The sequence below is a fragment of the Histomonas meleagridis genome (assembly GCF_020186115.1).
Source record: "Histomonas meleagridis strain 2922-C6/04-10x chromosome Unknown contig_44, whole genome shotgun sequence".
Lineage (NCBI taxonomy): Eukaryota > Parabasalia > Tritrichomonadida > Dientamoebidae > Histomonas > Histomonas meleagridis.
This window is the reverse complement of record NW_027150887.1, coordinates 535,527-555,172: the sequence shown is the minus strand read 5'-3', so window position 1 is coordinate 555,172 and position 19,646 is coordinate 535,527. Positions and strand designations below refer to the sequence as shown.

Sequence of the window (19,646 nt, the reverse complement as noted above, 5' to 3'; positions counted from 1 at the left end):
TTATTTTGGCATAATTTTTGTTTTTATAATTTTTTTTCAGTCATAGTTAATCGTCATGATGTGATGTATAAGTGTAAATTTTTGAAGAATCACACGGTAAAATAGAGAAAGCGATCGGATTTTAAACGGTCAAAATCCGTACGTTAATGGATTAATTTATCGCATGCAGCTCTATCCATGATAATTAAAAATTATCCTTTTCAGCAAAGCTCTTGTTTTCTCTGGCCTACACTTCTACACCCTTTGTATGTTATAATTATGCTTTGTTAACAATTTTGATTTTTTTTAAATTCCGCTAAACCCATTCACAGCAAACTTTTACAAATATTCTTTATACTATACAAATAATAATTTACAGTAACTCTAAGTAATTCGACTTTAATAAAAGAATATCACATTGTACCAAAGTGTCTTTTTAAAACTTTAAGTCATTACGTTAAAATTTTTTTTAGCATATTAAGAGATTCAAACACATAAATAGTTCTAAAAAATTGTTTTTTAACGTAATTCTTTCTAAAAAAAAATTATTTATTTATAAACAAAAGCTATGGTGAATCCTCATTTTGTTGAATATTTTGATTATCATTTGTAACATTTCTTAAAGTTTCTCTAATTTCAGGAATATCTTCTAAGTCCACTCTTGACAATTCGAATGCTTCTACATAAGTATGTGCTATTACATTAGCAGTTTCTTCATTTCCATCCAAAAAAGAATTTTCTCCGATAATTTCTCCTTTTGATTCATCGAAAGATACAACGAATTTACCATTTATATTAAATATATCTACGGTACCTTCTTCAACAAAAAATATATGATTTGAAACTCTTCCCGCTTTAACAATGAAATCTCCGGGTGTAAATACTTTTGGCTTCATTGCTAATGCCATTTTTTCTAATGCTTTTATTGGTATGTTTTCGAATCCAATTCGATTAAATAAGTTCATGTACATAATTAATGATATACGTTTTTGTAATGATTCTGGAAATTGTTTCGCAGTTTGAAAATAATCTGTTTGAATTCGTTCTTTTTCCCAAATATATTCATAATATCGAATGATTTCATTTTCTGATTCTTTAGAGACTCCACGATGATCAAATCCATCAATAACCCGTTTATATTTTGTTAGAAATAAGTTTCGCGACGGATCAGCAACAAGTGAAAAGAAATTTGCTGCTAAGAAATTATAAAAAACAACTCCAATTAATTCAATAAATATAACTGTAATGATCTCAGGAAATGTGGTGGGATGTACATCTCCATAACCAATGGAAAGTACTGTGGTGGTAACAAAATAATACGTATGAACATATTGACCAAAAATGGTTTGATTTTCAAGTCCAAAAAATGTAATCCATGAAGAATCTTTAGGCTCTTTGGTTCCGGCAAACCAGAAAATACATGTAAAAAGATGGATAAGAGTAAAAAGATAAGAAAATAGAATTAAAATGCGACTAAAATTGTTAATATAATAAAGTGTTGTCTTAATACGAACTGTTGCATCACGAAGACGAAGGATTCGTATTAATTTAGTACAAATTAAAATATCATATAATAAAACATTATTAAAAATGGTACCAAATAAATAAAATGGAATTGGTGAGATGTACAAAATAATTCGGCGCCACTTGGGGACAGATGCCATTAAAGTTGATTTATCTAGAACGATAATGCCATTTTTAAGAACACCTGATTTTAAAATAACAAATATATCAAGGAAATATATAAAATCAATAATTAGATTAGCAATAAGTAATCCTGTCGTGAATTCAACTCCTAAAAACCAAACATATGTACATTCCCAAATTGTAAAAAGTGATAAAAAATAGATTAAATATTCCCATAATTTCCGCCAGATAGTATAAGGGTAGAAACCCCAAATCTTCGGATTTGCATCGGCCATCGATAAGAAGACAGCCAAAAAACCTAGGAAATGTTACATGAAATGGCGTTTTGTCACCTCTTTAAAAGGAAAATAAAATCTTGTTTTGAAAGCCATGCTTTAAATTTATATAAATTTTCCTAATTGCAACTTACTTTATTATTTAATAATATTCTAATTTGAATTTTGGTTCATATGGCCTACAAACAGTTTTACCTTCCGTTAAAATTTATTGAAAATTTAGAATTCTTTTCTTCCATAGAATGTTAAGTTTTCCAATCATGAATGTATTTATTTTTAGAGAAATTGTTTGCAGCACCGTGTGCTTGACAGAAACAAGCACCCTATTTCAAAATTTAAATAAAACATATAATTTGAATATTATCAATAACCTCAAAACTATGACTGATATTTTCGATTATATTTTTAGAAATGGAAATTAACCCAATATCTAGCATCAAGGCATCAAATATTAACACTGAAATCAAAATGCGTGGTGTTAGGATTAGCAACGTAACGAAGAATAAATTCAGATTACAAGAATATGATTCCAATTCGAATGATTTGCCGAAATGCATCCTCTGTTCGTATGACAAACTAGTCGATATAGAAATTAACATAGAAGACTATGTTGAAGTTGATGGAATTGTTAAATTCAATCAACAATTGAAGGAAATTTATGTTGAGGTGAAGAGTGTGGATATTATTACTAAAGAAGAAGCAGATATTCACCTTATTTCAAAAATAAATTCGTTTTTTAACCCAAATAATTTACAAATTTTAATTGATGATACAATGTCGGGTATTATTGAAATATTATCTAAAAAAGCTTGTGAAGAAGGTTTTAATTTAGTTCGAAAAAGATCAATCAAAGAAGAACGATTAACATTATTTTGCAATCAACATACAAATTATAAAAAAAATGATTTAAATAGTAAATGCGAGTATAAAATAAGAATTGGCTCATATATAATTGATAATAAAAGAAAATACCATGTTACATATTTCGATTTACATCACAATCATTATCTTAATTCATTTATATATGCTCATTTAGTATTAGATGATAAAATCCAAATATCAATATGCAATATGCTAGATATTGGCATCAAACCAAATAAAGTTATACAATTTATTTCTATTCAATATGGGGTTACATTGTCTCGAGAACAAATTAATAGTATTTATTCTAAAAATGAAAAATTAAAATGTCATAATAAATATTCAGAAACTCATAAATTAATTGATTATTTGGATCCAATTAAAAAACAAACATTTGTCCTTCAGAATGTAGATGATGAAAATATTATTCATAGAGAAGCAGTTGCAACTTTCACTAAATATGAACTTTAAAACTTATCTTTATATTCTGATTTTTTTGCAATTGATTCAACATTTGCCAGTTTGACAACAAATTGGTGTATTATTCCTCTAACAGTCATTGGACCTGAGAGAGAAATTAGAAGTGCAGGTATAATTTTCACATATCCGTTAAAGGCCGAAATTTTTTATTGGATATTCAAATTAATATGCACTGAACTTCCAAGTGCAGGAATTTTACAAACGATTAGTTCTGATGATGATGTTGGTCTTGATGGAGCATTTACTATAATACAAAAGGGAGATGATAATGAGTCAAAAAAAAAAGATCAACAAAATACAGCGTGTTATTTGTTTTTGGCATAAAATGTCCAACTTTATTCAATATTTAAATTCACAAAATCTCCCTGATGACCAAAAGTCTTATATAATAAATAAATTTCGATATATGGGAATGACAAGAAACAAATCTATTGCACTATCAATTTTTGAAGAATTAAAATCAATTTCTCAAATTTATAAATATTTAGAAGATAATGTATCAAAAAAGTTGAATTCAATATGCAAAAGTCTCATTTATAGTTTTACTTGCGGCTATAATACTAGTTCAATTACAGAGTCATCAAATCGTCAAAAAAAATTTTTTTGGAGTTAAAACAGCACTTTTTTACATAATATTTCAAAGATTTACACATTTTTCCATCACTTGCGTGCATGAACATATCCAACAGCAATTTTTTATTATTTAAAGAACATAATGGAACATAATTAAAAGTATTTGAACAATAGTTATGAATTAAAAGTTTGAAAATTGTTTATTGATGTGCGCGGAAAATGATTTTCTGGTTATCAACTTGTGGTAAATCAACGAATACTTGATAAATTTGGCTTTGCGGCTGTGGAGTGGATTGTTGTTTCTCTATCTTGGCAAGCTTCTTCTTAATCTTATTAAGTTCGCCAATGAGATCAGCATTGTCGTCTGGTTTCTTGGCACGTTTAACAATAACTTTACGTACTTTCCGAGTTCCTTTGCTCTTGTTGTCGTCTGGCTGCTCTGGCGCTGATTCAGTTTCGATAGGCTGTTGCTGCTGTTGTTGTTCTTCATTAATTTCTGGTTCGGCTTCAGATACAATTTGTTTGAGTTTCTTCAACTCATATTTGATGCATTTCAATGACTTCTTAATATTCTTGAGATCTTCTTTATCTTCATCATCATCATGTTTGTCTTCTGGTTTGTTGTCCTTCAATTTATTGATTTCGTCACCAAGGCGTTGTAATTCATCCCTTAATTGGTTGTAAGTCTTCATTGTTATCTTTATTATCCTTCTTAGACTTCTTAGATGATGAGGATGATGAATCACTGATGTTAACATCACGTGTTTGAACAACTGGTTCTTCTTCTGCTGGTTTAACTTCTTCTGGTTTAGTTTCTGTTGGTTGTTGTTGTTGTTGTAACTTAAGTTTCTTAACTTCATATTTAAGACATTTGATCGATTTCTTGAAGTTCTTGACTTCATCCTTAAGCTCGTCAATGTCTTCATCGTTCTTATTGTTATTGTTGTTCCTTGGTCTCTTGATAATAATCTTGCGTACCTTCTTAGGTCCTTTGCTCTTGTTGTCTTCTGCTGGCTGTTCTTCTGCTGGTTGTTCTGGTTGTTCTTCTGTGGGTTGTTGTTCTTCAACTGATTCTGCTTCTGGTTCCTCTTCGGCTTCTGATACAATTTGTTTGAGTTTCTTCAACTCATATTTGATGCACTTCAATGACTTCTTAATATTCTTAAGATCTTCTTTATCTTCATCATCGTGTTTGTCTTCTGATTTGTTGTCCTTCAATTTATCTATGTCATCACGTAATGATTTCAGCTCATCCTTAATTGGTTGTAAGTCTTCATTGTTATCTTTATTATCCTTCTTAGACTTCTTAGATGATGAGGATGATGAATCACTGATGTTAACATCACGTGTTTGAACAACTGGTTCTTCTTCTGCTGGTTTAACTTCTTCTGGTTTAGTTTCTGTTGGTTGTTGTTGTTGCATCTTGAGTTTCTTCAACTCATATTTGATGCACTTCAATGATTTCTTGAAGTTCTTGACTTCATCCTTAAGTTCGTCAATGTCTTCATCGTTCTTATTGTTATTGTTGTTCCTTGGTCTCTTGATAATAATCTTACGTACCTTCTTAGGTCCTTTGCTCTTGTTGTCTTCTGCTGGTTGTTCTTCTGTGGGTTGTTGTTCTTCAACTGATTCTGCTTCTGCTTCTGGTTCTTCTTCAGCTTCTGATACAATTTGTTTGAGTTTCTTCAACTCATATTTAATGCATTTCAATGATTTCTTATGATTCTTAACTTCTTCCTTAAGTTCATTAAATTCTTTATCATCAACATTATTTTGAGGTTGTTGTTCAGATTTCTCTGAATTATCTGTTATGTCAACATCACGTGTTTGAACACTTGGTTCTTCTTCTGGTTTACTCTCCTCAGTAACAGGTGCTGATTGTTGTGAAACTTTGAGTTTCTTAATTTCGTATTTGATGCACCTCAATGATTTCTTATGAGATTGAACGTCATCTCTAATTTGCTTTAATTCTTCATTATTTACTTCAACTGCTGTTTGTTCTAATGCTATTGTCTTAACCTTAAGTTTCTTGACTTCATACATTAAGCATTTAACATTGAGTTCAATCTTCTTAATATCAAATTCATTGAATTTGTTATTAATATCATTCTTAAGTTGTTCAACATCTTTCTTATACTTTTGACCTAATTCTTTCTTAATATGTTTCAAAGCATTTTCATTTGATTGAGCCATTTCTTTAGCATCTTCACTATCCTTCTTAACATCGTCAATTTCCTTTCTGATCTTATCAATGTTTTCTTGAAGTGCATTTAAGTTTGTTGATGAAGATTCTTCAAGTTTGTTCAATCTATCATTAAGTTCATCTTTCATTTCAGCAATTTGCTCTGGGAGTGATTCTGTATCATGCTTGTTTTCGGCTATCAAGGAAGCAACATTTTCTCCTAATTTCCTGACAGTTTGTTGTAATCCTTGTCCAGTTTCAGCATAGTCTTTCATTAATTTATCAACTTCATTCTTCAAATCTGATATTTCCTTTTGTGATTCTTCATTGGATAGCTTAAGTGCTTCAACTTCTTTGGCATTCTTTTCACTGTCTTGATTTAATGTATCGATGTTTTCATTCATCTTGCTTACAAGTTGTTCAAGAGATTTATCACTAGATAAACCTTCGATTTCATTTCGAATTTCTTTAATTAAATTGAATTTAATGTTCTTGACTTCAAATTTAAGACAATTAATAGTTGATCTGAGAGAAAGAAGATCATCAATGTTTGAGTTCATGTTTTGAATTTGTTCATTTATTTGATTAATCATGTTTTCATTCTCATCAGATTTATCAGATTCACTGATGTTAACATCACGTGTTTGAACAACTGGTTCTTCTTCTGCTGGTTTAACTTCTTCTGGTTTAGTTTCTGTTGGTTGTTGTTGTTGCATCTTGAGTTTCTTCAACTCATATTTGATGCACTTCAATGATTTCTTGAAGTTCTTGACTTCATCCTTAAGCTCGTCAATGTCTTCATCGTTCTTATTGTTATTGTTGTTCCTTGGTCTCTTGATAATAATCTTACGTACCTTCTTAGGTCCTTTGCTCTTGTTGTCTTCTGCTGGTTGTTCTTCTGCTGGTTGTTCTGGTTGTTCTTCTGTGGGTTGTTGTTCTTCAACTGATTCTGCTTCTGCTTCTGGTTCTTCTTCAGCTTCTGATACAATTTGTTTGAGTTTCTTCAACTCATATTTGATGCACTTCAATGACTTCTTAATATTCTTGAGATCTTCTTTATCTTCATCATCATCATGTTTGTCTTCTGGTTTGTTGTCCTTCAATTTATTGATTTCGTCACCAAGGCGTTGTAATTCATCCTTAATTGGTTGTAAGTCTTCATTGTTATCTTTATTATCCTTCTTAGACTTCTTAGATGATGAGGATGATGAATCACTGATGTTAACATCACGTGTTTGAACAACTGGTTCTTCTTCTGCTGGTTTAACTTCTTCTGGTTTAGTTTCTGTTGGTTGTTGTTGTTGTTGTAACTTAAGTTTCTTAACTTCATATTTAAGACATTTGATCGATTTCTTGAAGTTCTTGACTTCATCCTTAAGTTCGTCAATGTCTTCATCGTTCTTATTGTTATTGTTGTTCCTTGGTCTCTTGATAATAATCTTACGTACCTTCTTAGGTCCTTTGCTCTTGTTGTCTTCTGCTGGTTGTTCTTCTGTGGGTTGTTGTTCTTCAACTGATTCTGCTTCTGCTTCTGGTTCTTCTTCAGCTTCTGATACAATTTGTTTGAGTTTCTTCAACTCATATTTGATGCACTTCAATGACTTCTTAATATTCTTGAGATCTTCTTTATCTTCATCATCATCATGTTTGTCTTCTGGTTTGTTGTCCTTCAATTTATTGATTTCGTCACCAAGGCGTTGTAATTCATCCTTAATTGGTTGTAAGTCTTCATTGTTATCTTTATTATCCTTCTTAGACTTCTTAGATGATGAGGATGATGAATCACTGATGTTAACATCACGTGTTTGAACAACTGGTTCTTCTTCTGCTGGTTTAACTTCTTCTGGTTTAGTTTCTGTTGGTTGTTGTTGTTGCATCTTGAGTTTCTTCAACTCATATTTGATGCACTTCAATGATTTCTTGAAGTTCTTGACTTCATCCTTAAGCTCGTCAATGTCTTCATCGTTCTTATTGTTATTGTTGTTCCTTGGTCTCTTGATAATAATCTTGCGTACCTTCTTAGGTCCTTTGCTCTTGTTGTCTTCTGCTGGCTGTTCTTCTGCTGGTTGTTCTGGTTGTTCTTCTGTGGGTTGTTGTTCTTCAACTGATTCTGCTTCTGCTTCTGGTTCTTCTTCAGCTTCTGATACAATTTGTTTGAGTTTCTTCAACTCATATTTGATGCACTTCAATGACTTCTTAATATTCTTGAGATCTTCTTTATCTTCATCATCGTGTTTGTCTTCTGGTTTGTTGTACTTCAATTTATCTATGTCATCACGTAATGATTTCAGCTCATCCTTAATTGGTTGTAAGTCTTCATTGTTATCTTTATTATCCTTCTTAGACTTCTTAGATGATGAGGATGATGAATCACTGATGTTAACATCACGTGTTTGAACAACTGGTTCTTCTTCTGCTGGTTTAACTTCTTCTGGTTTAGTTTCTGTTGGTTGTTGTTGTTGTTGTAACTTAAGTTTCTTAACTTCATATTTAAGACATTTGATCGATTTCTTGAAGTTCTTGACTTCATCCTTAAGCTCGTCAATGTCTTCATCGTTCTTATTGTTATTGTTGTTCCTTGGTCTCTTGATAATAATCTTACGTACCTTCTTAGGTCCTTTGCTCTTGTTGTCTTCTGCTGGTTGTTCTGGTTGTTCTTCTGTGGGTTGTTGTTCTTCAACTGATTCTGCTTCTGCTTCTGGTTCTTCTTCAGCTTCTGATACAATTTGTTTGAGTTTCTTCAACTCATATTTGATGCACTTCAATGACTTCTTAATATTCTTGAGATCTTCTTTATCTTCATCATCATCATCGTGTTTGTCTTCTGGTTTGTTGTCCTTCAATTTATTGATTTCGTCACCAAGGCGTTGTAATTCATCCTTAATTGGTTGTAAGTCTTCATTGTTATCTTTATTATCCTTCTTAGACTTCTTAGATGATGAGGATGATGAATCACTGATGTTAACATCACGTGTTTGAACAACTGGTTCTTCTTCTGCTGGTTTAACTTCTTCTGGTTTAGTTTCTGTTGGTTGTTGTTGTTGCATCTTGAGTTTCTTCAACTCATATTTGATGCATTTCAATGATTTCTTGAAGTTCTTGACTTCATCCTTAAGCTCGTCAATGTCTTCATCGTTCTTATTGTTATTGTTGTTCCTTGGTCTCTTGATAATAATCTTGCGTACCTTCTTAGGTCCTTTGCTCTTGTTGTCTTCTGCTGGTTGTTCTTCTGCTGGTTGTTCTGGTTGTTCTTCTGTGGGTTGTTGTTCTTCAACTGATTCTGCTTCTGCTTCTGGTTCCTCTTCGGCTTCTGATACAATTTGTTTGAGTTTCTTCAACTCATATTTGATGCACTTCAATGACTTCTTAATATTCTTGAGATCTTCTTTATCTTCATCATCATCATGTTTGTCTTCTGGTTTGTTGTCCTTCAATTTATTGATTTCGTCACCAAGGCGTTGTAATTCATCCTTAATTGGTTGTAAGTCTTCATTGTTATCTTTATTATCCTTCTTAGACTTCTTAGATGATGAGGATGATGAATCACTGATGTTAACATCACGTGTTTGAACAACTGGTTCTTCTTCTGCTGGTTTAACTTCTTCTGGTTTAGTTTCTGCTGGTTGTTGTTGTTGTTGTAACTTAAGTTTCTTAACTTCATATTTAAGACATTTGATCGATTTCTTGAAGTTCTTGACTTCATCCTTAAGCTCGTCAATGTCTTCATCGTTCTTATTGTTATTGTTGTTCCTTGGTCTCTTGATAATAATCTTGCGTACCTTCTTAGGTCCTTTGCTCTTGTTGTCTTCTGCTGGTTGTTCTTCTGCTGGTTGTTCTGGTTGTTCTTCTGTGGGTTGTTGTTCTTCAACTGATTCTGCTTCTGCTTCTGGTTCCTCTTCGGCTTCTGATACAATTTGTTTGAGTTTCTTCAACTCATATTTGATGCACTTCAATGACTTCTTAATATTCTTGAGATCTTCTTTATCTTCATCATCATCATGTTTGTCTTCTGGTTTGTTGTCCTTCAATTTATTGATTTCGTCACCAAGGCGTTGTAATTCATCCTTAATTGGTTGTAAGTATTCGTTGTTATCTTTATTATCCTTCTTAGACTTCTTAGATGATGAGGATGATGAATCACTGATGTTAACATCACGTGTTTGAACAACTGGTTCTTCTTCTGCTGGTTTAGTTTCTGTTGGTTGTTGTTGTTGCATCTTGAGTTTCTTCAACTCATATTTGATGCATTTCAATGACTTCTTAATATTCTTGAGATCTTCTTTATCTTCATCATCATCATGTTTGTCTTCTGGTTTGTTGTCCTTCAATTTATTGATTTCGTCACCAAGGCGTTGTAATTCATCCTTAATTGGTTGTAAGTCTTCATTGTTATCTTTATTATCCTTCTTAGACTTCTTAGATGATGAGGATGATGAATCACTGATGTTAACATCACGTGTTTGAACAACTGGTTCTTCTTCTGCTGGTTTAACTTCTTCTGGTTTAGTTTCTGTTGGTTGTTGTTGTTGCATCTTGAGTTTCTTCAACTCATATTTGATGCACTTCAATGATTTCTTGAAGTTCTTGACTTCATCCTTAAGTTCGTCAATGTCTTCATCGTTCTTATTGTTATTGTTGTTCCTTGGTCTCTTGATAATAATCTTACGTACCTTCTTAGGGTCCTTTGCTCTTGTTGTCTTCTGCTGGTTGTTCTTCTGTGGGTTGTTGTTCTTCAACTGATTCTGCTTCTGCTTCTGGTTCTTCTTCAGCTTCTGATACAATTTGTTTGAGTTTCTTCAACTCATATTTGATGCACTTCAATGACTTCTTAATATTCTTGAGATCTTCTTTATCTTCATCATCATCATGTTTGTCTTCTGGTTTGTTGTCCTTCAATTTATTGATTTCGTCACCAAGGCGTTGTAATTCATCCTTAATTGGTTGTAAGTCTTCATTGTTATCTTTATTATCCTTCTTAGACTTCTTAGATGATGAGGATGATGAATCACTGATGTTAACATCACGTGTTTGAACAACTGGTTCTTCTTCTGCTGGTTTAACTTCTTCTGGTTTAGTTTCTGTTGGTTGTTGTTGTTGTTGTAACTTAAGTTTCTTAACTTCATATTTAAGACATTTGATCGATTTCTTGAAGTTCTTGACTTCATCCTTAAGTTCGTCAATGTCTTCATCGTTCTTATTGTTATTGTTGTTCCTTGGTCTCTTGATAATAATCTTACGTACCTTCTTAGGTCCTTTGCTCTTGTTGTCTTCTGCTGGCTGTTCTTCTGCTGGTTGTTCTGGTTGTTCTTCTGTGGGTTGTTGTTCTTCAACTGATTCTGCTTCTGCTTCTGGTTCTTCTTCAGCTTCTGATACAATTTGTTTGAGTTTCTTCAACTCATATTTGATGCACTTCAATGACTTCTTAATATTCTTGAGATCTTCTTTATCTTCATCATCATCATGTTTGTCTTCTGGTTTGTTGTCCTTCAATTTATTGATTTCGTCACCAAGGCGTTGTAATTCATCCTTAATTGGTTGTAAGTCTTCGTTGTTATCTTTATTATCCTTCTTAGACTTCTTAGATGATGAGGATGATGAATCACTGATGTTAACATCACGTGTTTGAACAACTGGTTCTTCTTCTGCTGGTTTAGTTTCTGTTGGTTGTTGTTGCATCTTGAGTTTCTTCAACTCATATTTGATGCATTTCAATGACTTCTTAATATTCTTGAGATCTTCTTTATCTTCATCATCATCATGTTTGTCTTCTGGTTTGTTGTCCTTCAATTTATTGATTTCGTCACCAAGGCGTTGTAATTCATCCTTAATTGGTTGTAAGTCTTCATTGTTATCTTTATTATCCTTCTTAGACTTCTTAGATGATGAGGATGATGAATCACTGATGTTAACATCACGTGTTTGAACAACTGGTTCTTCTTCTGCTGGTTTAACTTCTTCTGGTTTAGTTTCTGTTGGTTGTTGTTGTTGCATCTTGAGTTTCTTCAACTCATATTTGATGCACTTCAATGATTTCTTGAAGTTCTTAACTTCATCCTTAAGCTCGTCAATGTCTTCATCGTTCTTATTGTTATTGTTGTTCCTTGGTCTCTTGATAATAATCTTGCGTACCTTCTTAGGTCCTTTGCTCTTGTTGTCTTCTGCTGGCTGTTCTTCTGCTGGTTGTTCTGGTTGTTCTTCTGTGGGTTGTTGTTCTTCAACTGATTCTGCTTCTGCTTCTGGTTCTTCTTCAGCTTCTGATACAATTTGTTTGAGTTTCTTCAACTCATATTTGATGCACTTCAATGACTTCTTAATATTCTTGAGATCTTCTTTATCTTCATCATCATCATGTTTGTCTTCTGGTTTGTTGTCCTTCAATTTATTGATTTCGTCACCAAGGCGTTGTAATTCATCCTTAATTGGTTGTAAGTCTTCATTGTTATCTTTATTATCCTTCTTAGACTTCTTAGATGATGAGGATGATGAATCACTGATGTTAACATCACGTGTTTGAACAACTGGTTCTTCTTCTGCTGGTTTAACTTCTTCTGGTTTAGTTTCTGCTGGTTGTTGTTGTTGTTGTAACTTAAGTTTCTTAACTTCATATTTAAGACATTTGATCGATTTCTTGAAGTTCTTGACTTCATCCTTAAGCTCGTCAATGTCTTCATCGTTCTTATTGTTATTGTTGTTCCTTGATCTCTTGATAATAATCTTACGTACCTTCTTAGGTCCTTTGCTCTTGTTGTCTTCTGCTGGCTGTTCTTCTGCTGGTTGTTCTGGTTGTTCTTCTGTGGGTTGTTGTTCTTCAACTGATTCTGCTTCTGCTTCTGGTTCTTCTTCAGCTTCTGATACAATTTGTTTGAGTTTCTTCAACTCATATTTGATGCACTTCAATGACTTCTTAATATTCTTGAGATCTTCTTTATCTTCATCATCATCATCGTGTTTGTCTTCTGGTTTGTTGTCCTTCAATTTATTGATTTCGTCACCAAGGCGTTGTAATTCATCCTTAATTGGTTGTAAGTCTTCATTGTTATCTTTATTATCCTTCTTAGACTTCTTAGATGATGAGGATGATGAATCACTGATGTTAACATCACGTGTTTGAACAACTGGTTCTTCTTCTGCTGGTTTAACTTCTTCTGGTTTAGTTTCTGTTGGTTGTTGTTGTTGCATCTTGAGTTTCTTCAACTCATATTTGATGCATTTCAATGATTTCTTCTGATTCTTTGAATCTTCTTTGAGTTCATTTAACTCATCAATTTTATCATCAGGTTTCTCAGCCTTTAATTTATCAAGATCATCTCTAAGCAATTTGAAGTTATCCTTCAATGAATTAATTTCTTCTTCAAAATCATTCTTTGGTTCTTTATCATCACTTAATTCAATATTACGTTCTTGAATAACTGGTTCTTCTTCATTTGGCTCTTGATTCACAGGTTGTGCATTCTTAAGTTTCTTCAACTCATATTTAATGCACTTAAGTGTCTTTGAATATTTGTTTAATTGCTCATTAAATTCCTTCTCTTGTTCACCTTTAGAGTTCTTAACTGAATCTAATTCGACTTTAATGGAATCTATGTTGTCTTTCAGCTCATCACTAATCTGTGTGGATTCTTTATCTTTGAGCATCTTCTTCATTTCATACTTTAAGCAACGAACATCGCGTTCAATATTGCCAAATTTGTCAAACTTTTCCTTGAGATCATTTGAAATGTTTGCTGTATCATTGATCTTGTCTTTAAGCTCTTTAAGTTCATCATTTTGTTTTTCAAAATCAGATAAATCAACAGATCGTTCTTTGACATCTGGTACTTCTTCCTTTAATTTTTCAAAATCATCTTTCATGGCCTTTAATTTCTCAATTTCGTCCTTGATTCCGTCCATATCAGCTTCTAACTTCTTGATCTTTTCGTCATCCTTTTCTTTGGCTTCCTCAATGTTTTGAGTGATCTGCTTGAGGGTTTCATTCTTGCTTTGGTTTATTTGAATTAAGGTTTGCTCACTCATTTCAGAAATTTTCAATTCAAGGATCTGGATCTTCTTCTTAATTTCTTCTACCTCAATGTTCACTTCTATTTTCTCATCTTTGGAGTCACCAGCTCCACCTTCAAGTTTCTCAATTCGGTCAGTATGATCTTGAATTTGATCAAAAATATCGCTAAGCTGATCATCGATTTGTTTCTGTACGATTTTCTTAAGGTTCTTGTTACTGCCTTCGATGATTTCTTTCATCTTGTTGATTTCGTTCTTAACATTGTGATTTAGGTCAGTAAATTTCTTATCAATTTCAGCAAGTCCGCTCTGGCACTGCTCAACTCGAAATTGGAGTGTGTTTATCTGGCCCTGATCTTTGAGATTATCAATCTCTCCTTCAGTCATTTTAATTTTGCTTTCAAAAATTCATTGATATTTTCGGTTTGTATCAAAAAGCAAAACAAGAGGTGAAGCGTTAGGGTTGAACCAATTTTGCTGTATACACACAATCAGTATGATTAGAACAATTTAAAGTTAAACACAATTAATAAAAGCCCCAGCATAAGCTTACTTTCAACAAAAGCATCATCGAAAATGATAATCGAAATTCTAAATTAATTAATTTTTTTAAAATGTGAAATTTTTATTTAGATAGCCTACCTTCATTGCTATTTATCGGCTGGTTTTGTTGTTTTTCTTTTAGAAGCAACAGTTTTCCCAATTTAAATCCTTTTTGTTTTGGTGACAAGATGATTAGAAATTTGAATTAAAACCAGCGGTTATGACAAGTGGTCACAGTCCACACAAACATAAAAATATTACGATGTAAAAAAAATTGGGACAATAACTTACAAATTGATAGTTAGGAGATTTAAGAAAATTTCTGTGATCAAAATTCATTATACTAAAAAAGTACAAGTTTCATCGCACTTTTGACTAATTTTCAAATGGGTGTTGAAGGTCATAACGTTCCGAGGATAGTTTGTTGATAAATAGTGCAATAAAAATATAATTATGATATCATTAAAAACGTAATAATTGATAAATGTTGCTGCAATCATAAAAATCTGTTAGAATAAAATAAACGAAAATAATGTTATACGAGTTTCAAAATATGTTGAATAAAAAAACCTAAATTTATAGTATTAGACCAATACTACATTATAGAAGATTGTTTGCAATTGAGATTTTAAAGAAGATATACAATTAATTACAATATAAATTCAAAAGACACTATTTTTGATATTGATTTTGTTAATAATATTCAAATATATATTACATCAATAGAAAATAAAGAAATAAACATATTATTGTTTTATTTGAAAAATCTGGATTAATTTATTATAATAATGCAAAAATAAAATGTTCCCGTAAATAAAAACATGGAATCTGTTTGTATGTTTCAAATGAATTTGATTATAATATATCAAATTCAACAATCAGATAAAAAAAAAGACATCTTTAAGTTAAATTATTTTAAGTCATACCATAAAATTGAATTTTTTTTCAAATCAAGTTAATTAAATCTAAGGATTATCTTCATTTTATGATCTCTTTTTTTGGAAATCCAATTATTTATTCAAAATTTTCTGAATGTATGTAATTTTTTGTTTAGCGAAAGTTATTTTTAAACGAATTGTGAAGCAAAAATAAATGAGAAATAACAACATTCCACAGCCATCTTTGCATTATTCAGATCCACTAATAATTCAAATATCTATATCACATCCAATCCAATCAATATTTGATTTGGTTCATGGGAATCAATTGCATTTTCGAGAATTTGGGCCAAATTCTCAAGAAGCCATAATATTTCTACCAGGGATATATGAGACCTGTTCATCTTCAATGTATTTTTTAAATCAATTAGAACAATTCGGGTATCGATCCTTTTCACTTGAATTATCAGATTATTCTACATTCAAAAGAATGGCCAAAGGTTTTATTCAATTTTGCGCCAGACTCAATGTAAAAAAATGTCATCTTATTGGTTCTGATTATGGAGGTTATCAATGTTTACAGATATCTTCTTTTCCAAATATTACAAAAGAAGTAAAAATATTATCAATAACTCTTATTAATTCATATGTTTCATTGGACCACTTTAAACAACCATCAAATAGTTTCAAAGTTTTTGGAAAACTTAGAGCTAAACAGCTGATCAAAGATGAACTCAAAGCTGTCAATATCTTTCAAAGTAAAAGCCCTACTTCGCGTTTCATTTTAAAGGAGATTGAAGCTGCAGCACCTGAAGACATTGCTGCTAAAATCAAGCAACGATCTTCTCCGCCAATGCAAATTGAGCCATGCGTTCCACCAAATGCAATTCTCACAATTGAAACAATGGATCGAATGATAAATACACCAGATGACACATTACCATCAAATGCAATGAAGGGAGTAAAGGTTGGAATAATGAAGGAAGGAGGTGATTGGCCTCATATAGAAAACCATGAAGATCTTACGCACTTCGTGTTAGCACACTTGAAACACTTTGGAACTATTCCTAAACTTGATGAAATATCGGCTCAAATGCAAGAGGAAACTGTGTAATAAATGTTTTGTATTTTATCATAGAATGTAATAATTAATATGAATTTTTAATTATTTAGAAAACTATATGGTTTATGTAAATTTAGATTGTAATAATTAATTCACACATCCAAAAATTAGAAATTTTATTTTCTTATGTTATCTTTGTAAAATTAGATATTTTCAATATAAACTATTTCTAATTATGGTCAAATATCGTTTGCAATAATATGTAAGTTGAGTTAATATTTTAAAATATATAAAAATTTAGTTTCAACATTAAAGCCTTTAAAAGTTAATTATATAAAGGCTATAATTTCTTTATCATTTTGATATTCTTTATCTTTTTATAATAAACCACCATACATAATATAAAAAAAATGGTATGTTTAATGTATTTCCTTCTAATGATACAAATTAGATTTTCATATTGAACTTTCACAAGGAAATCATTATTCTTTATCCAGCGTGTTCGAATTGAAACAATCAAATTAGTATACTTTTTGTCTTCTTCACTTTGCTGATCTTCATCAATAGCAGGAGCTTTTTCAGGTTGTTTTGTCTCCTCTTGAAATGCCCGCTCGGGCGTGCATACAAACACAGCTTTGATCGAAGATTCTGTGGATGCTCAGGATAGAAGTGGAGAATAAATTCGTTAATACGATTTAAGATATAATTACAATGAAAACAGATAAATTTACTTTGTGAATGTGTTGGAGATGAATTGACAACATGGTTGGTTTGTTTAAAGTGGGCTTTAACAAGATGTAAAACTATTGCTTCAGCATTATTATTAGATGTTAAATTTTTGCAAATTGGACAATAATGCAAGGTGGTACTTGGCTTTCTTCAGGTGGTTCATTGTGAACTTGTAGAGGTTGTTTATGCTTTGAAAGTGAGATTTGGAAAAATTCGTATTGTTCGACACTGTGAAAACTAAGGAAATGACATCATAAATGGAAAGAGCGTATGAGTAGAGCAGAAAAAAATCTTGTGATGTTAAAATTCATCATTTTTACTGACAATGAAATTGGATACTCCATGTATTCACAAAGTTTTTTATTGCAATTCCTGCTTATAAAAAATTCTAATTCCATATTTTTATTGAAAATTGTTGCATAAAGCGTATTTACACATACTATCTATCAAGCTTATTATCAAAGAATATTTAAATTTAAATTCTTTATGTCCCTTTTTACTTCATATAATACCAGAGTTTTCTCATTTTTTATGATCAGTGGAAAAACGAATACTACAGTAATGTAAATCGTAACGTTAACGAACTAAATTTATTTTCTCAATTTAATACACTTTTGATTATTACATTTATTCGAATTCATATTACTAAATCCAAAATTCATATGAATATATTTCATCATCATCAAAAAAACCATATAAATGTACATAAGATTTTATTTATTTATACATTACTTATCTTCCTCATCAACAAGTGCCAATTTAAATGCTTCTTTCGCATCTCCCAATCCATTTTCCAATGCTTTTAAAGCGTTTATATGTTTTTCGCTTTTTGCGAGTAATTCCGAATATTCCAAAATTTCTTTTGTGCTTTGTGACACTCCATGCATCTTCACGTACAATGCTATTGACACGAACACGTGCCAAAACCTTGGAACGAACTTAAACAACTGCATAAAGACAGGTAATATTAACGATGGCTGCATCACGTCCACGATTTCCATTAACTTCTTTAAGTATTTCCATGTATAATATGAATCATTTTCCTTTAAATTTATCAAAAACTCTAAAATGGAGTCCATAAGCATTGAACTTTGTTTGGATTTATCCGAAATTTTTAACTTTTCGATTAAACAATCTATGATAATTTCAAATGTTTCAACTGTCAAATGTTTCATTTCGAATTTTTTATATTTTACAATTTCAGACTTTTGTTTTATAGCAAATGAACACCATGAAATAGATGCTGAATAATTAACAGAAGAAATATCTTCTTTAAGTGTAAATGTTAATGAATTAAATATGATATAATTATATACTGAACTTGTGTTTAATAAAAATATTATAAATTTCATCGATTGTTTCGCTATGTTTGGATTATACCAATATTTAGGAAGTTGATCTAAAAAACTTTGAAGAATTTCAACAATATTACTATTAGTAGTTGAATAATATTGATTCAAACGTTTGACCCCATTATTAAATAAAGATGGAATACCAGAATTTAAATATGTTGGTATCGAATTTATCGGTTCGATAATTTCACTTTTATAATTATATTTAAGTTGAATGAAGTTCACTTTGCCGTAAAGTATTGAATTCTTGGAGCAGCGTTTTTCAGCATAAAATATAAATTCGAAAAATTCTTTTGAAGGTTTCCATACAGAAGAAGCTACAATGAAGAAAGTTGTTAATTCGAAATAAGGTAATTTAAGACGTCTTTCGAATAGATACTTATAAATTATGTCAAACTTTTTTTCATTATATTCATTTGTATATTTTATTGTAGATGAATAAATTCGTAAAGCAAATCGAAGTTTTTTAGTAACATCTGAATTAAGAAGAACTTTTTCAGCGAATTCAAATAATTTCTTTTTATTAAATTTGAAATATGAAATTAATGAACAGAAATTAATTTTATCTTTTTTAGTAATTTTTTCTTTACTTGATAAGAATTCAATTAATTCATCAGTTTTATTCTTTAGTGATGAAATTGCAGCTGAATTATAAGGCGTGTTAATATAATTAATGGCTTCTTCAATAGTATAACATTCGGATTGATTTTCCGATAACCAATTTGAAAGAATTTCATCAAAAGGATTTATAATATATTTAATATAATTTGGAATTTGTAATGAATTTTCTTTTGCATAATTTAATACATTAATAAATTCGTTTTTAGAATTATTTCGAATTGATTTAATAAGTAATTTTAACACATTATCACCTTTAAGTTTTAATTTTTTATTTTGTTTAAATTCGATAACTTTTTCTTCATTATTTTCTATGTTTATATCATTAATAATAATATCATTATGTTTAATATTTTTAATATTATTAACAATTATAACTTTTTGATCATTTGTTAATTCATTTAAATAATTTAAAAACACAATTTTCCCTTTATCATAAGTAAATGGCATAAAAACTGCAAATGATGA

General features: G+C 30.8%; 2 protein-coding genes across 2 annotated transcripts; one reads left to right on the top strand and one right to left on the bottom strand.

Moving 5' to 3' along the window:
• Positions 1–4,478: 4,478 nt before the first annotated feature.
• On the bottom strand, positions 4,479–14,382 carry GO595_006481 (uncharacterized protein; the record flags this gene model as incomplete). Its single annotated transcript, XM_067919838.1, has 2 exons — positions 4,479–10,667; positions 10,735–14,382. 2 exons carry the CDS (start codon positions 14,380–14,382, stop codon positions 4,479–4,481), a joined length of 9,837 nt encoding a protein of 3,278 aa, XP_067773359.1.
• A 1,524-nt stretch (positions 14,383–15,906) lies between these two features.
• Positions 15,907–16,530, top strand: GO595_006480 (putative acid cluster protein 33-like; the record flags this gene model as incomplete). The annotated part of the gene is made up of 1 exon (XM_067919837.1): positions 15,907–16,530. The coding sequence occupies one exon, from the start codon at positions 15,907–15,909 to the stop codon at positions 16,528–16,530; it is 624 nt and encodes a 207-aa protein (XP_067773358.1).
• Between the last annotated feature and the right edge of the window lie 3,116 nt (positions 16,531–19,646).